The sequence below is a fragment of the Sinocyclocheilus anshuiensis genome, unplaced genomic scaffold, assembly GCF_001515605.1.
Source record: "Sinocyclocheilus anshuiensis isolate Anshui unplaced genomic scaffold, SAMN03320099.WGS_v1.1 scaffold1075, whole genome shotgun sequence".
In the NCBI taxonomy this organism is placed as follows: Eukaryota; Metazoa; Chordata; class Actinopteri; order Cypriniformes; family Cyprinidae; genus Sinocyclocheilus; species Sinocyclocheilus anshuiensis.
The window spans coordinates 2,645,878-2,647,372 of NW_015544163.1; the positions used below are offsets into that span (position 1 = coordinate 2,645,878).

Genomic DNA, 1,495 nt, shown 5'->3' on the forward strand with positions numbered 1-1,495 from the left:
GAAAATGTACGTGGCGAGAAAAAAGTCAAAATTGTGAGAGAAAAGGTCTCAATTACATTTTTTATATTTTTAATCTGTGGTGGAAATGTGGCTTCCATAATGTGTTCACGAAATAGATGTTGACAATCAAAATGTGACATAGGACATTAAACATCACTGTTACGGTCAATGATTTCGGCCCTCTATTTGGTTGCCAAAATTTCGGTGCATCACTAAATAAAATATAAGACTGAGGGAGAAAAGGGATGACTGTATGGTCGAGGTGACAAAGTGTGGAAAAGGCGGCAAAGTAGTTTCAAACGTGAGGAGGATGAGGGTGGCCTACGAAGGGAAACTCACACTGCAGTAATTTTTCCCAGAATGAACCATCTAATGGCCTTTCGTCTTTGAAGTTCCACATGCTACACAGTCCATTTTCTTTGTCGTGAAGGTACATCTGCTTTAGAGATGTTAAATTCCCATCAACCCACTGATGGATCAATGAGTTAATGGCCCTAAACATTCTGCTGCTTCTCAGTTACTCTATTATAAAAGTAATGTAACGTCTCTTGTGGATAAGAAAGGAGCAGATCAATCCTCCAGAGCGTCAGTGGGTTTTGCAGGGTGCTGTGGTTGGTGTTTGGGTTGTGCAGGTTGGACATGCTAGTAAAGGGAGAAGGGGGGCCGGGTGGGTCTTGGGAGTCACATTAGGGTCCACTGGGTCAAACACAGAAGGACAGGGTGGGGCGAAATCCATCCCCTTTATGTGTGCAGCCCTGTCACTAACCCACTCCCACCCCTTACCTGAGTGCCACTTAACTTTTCAAGTGGACTCTCTACGCAGGGCAGCGCCACCATGGGCATGCCCAGCACAGACTCAGGGCGCTGGGGTCGCACCAGTGGGGGTGGGGGCTTTGTCTGCTGGAAGTTGTTGATAACACACGTCACCTAGAGAGAGAGAGAAGAGTGAGCGAAGAAAGAGAGGGAATAAAGAGAAGCAGCAGTGGAGCATGTGATAGAGAAATTGGATTTTTTAAATGCTTTTGAAAGAAGTGTCTTATGTTCACAAAGGCTGCATTTATTTGATCAAAAATAAAGTAAAAACAGTAATATTGTGAAATATTATTACAATTCTAAATAGCTGTTTTCTACTTGAATATACATATCTTAAAGTGTAATTTATTCCTGTGATGCAAAGCTGAATTTTCAGCATCATTACTCCAGTCTTCAGTGTCACATGATCCTTCAGAAATGTGATTTCTTAAAGGGGTCATTGGATGCAAAATTCACTTTTACATGTTGTTTGAACTGAAATGTGTGTTGGCAGTGTACACATCCACCCCAAAATGATAAAAATCCACCCATTGGTTTTTTAAAAATCCAGATAAATAATATCCCCTTTTTCAAATCAAGCCATTCTCAGATTCTTGAGTGACATCACACAGACCAAGGCCACTCCCACGATTGTTGATTGACACTAGCGTTTTACCTTAGACCCGCCCTGAGTGAGCTGTAA

At 42.1% G+C, this 1,495-nt stretch overlaps 1 protein-coding gene across 3 annotated transcripts in view; it reads right to left on the reverse strand.

The window, feature by feature from the left end:
- LOC107695724 (phospholipid phosphatase-related protein type 5-like) overlaps positions 1-1,495 on the reverse strand; it is a 46,952-nt gene that overhangs the window by 3,366 nt on the left and 42,091 nt on the right. For 2 of the 3 annotated variants that reach the window (XM_016495749.1, XM_016495751.1), the window contains one exon: positions 800-927. In XM_016495749.1, coding sequence (XP_016351235.1) covers positions 800-927 — 128 coding nt within the window. Of the gene's footprint in view, positions 1-783; positions 928-1,495 lie in introns of all 3 variants that reach the window. The other variant, XM_016495750.1, reaches the window with a different exon arrangement.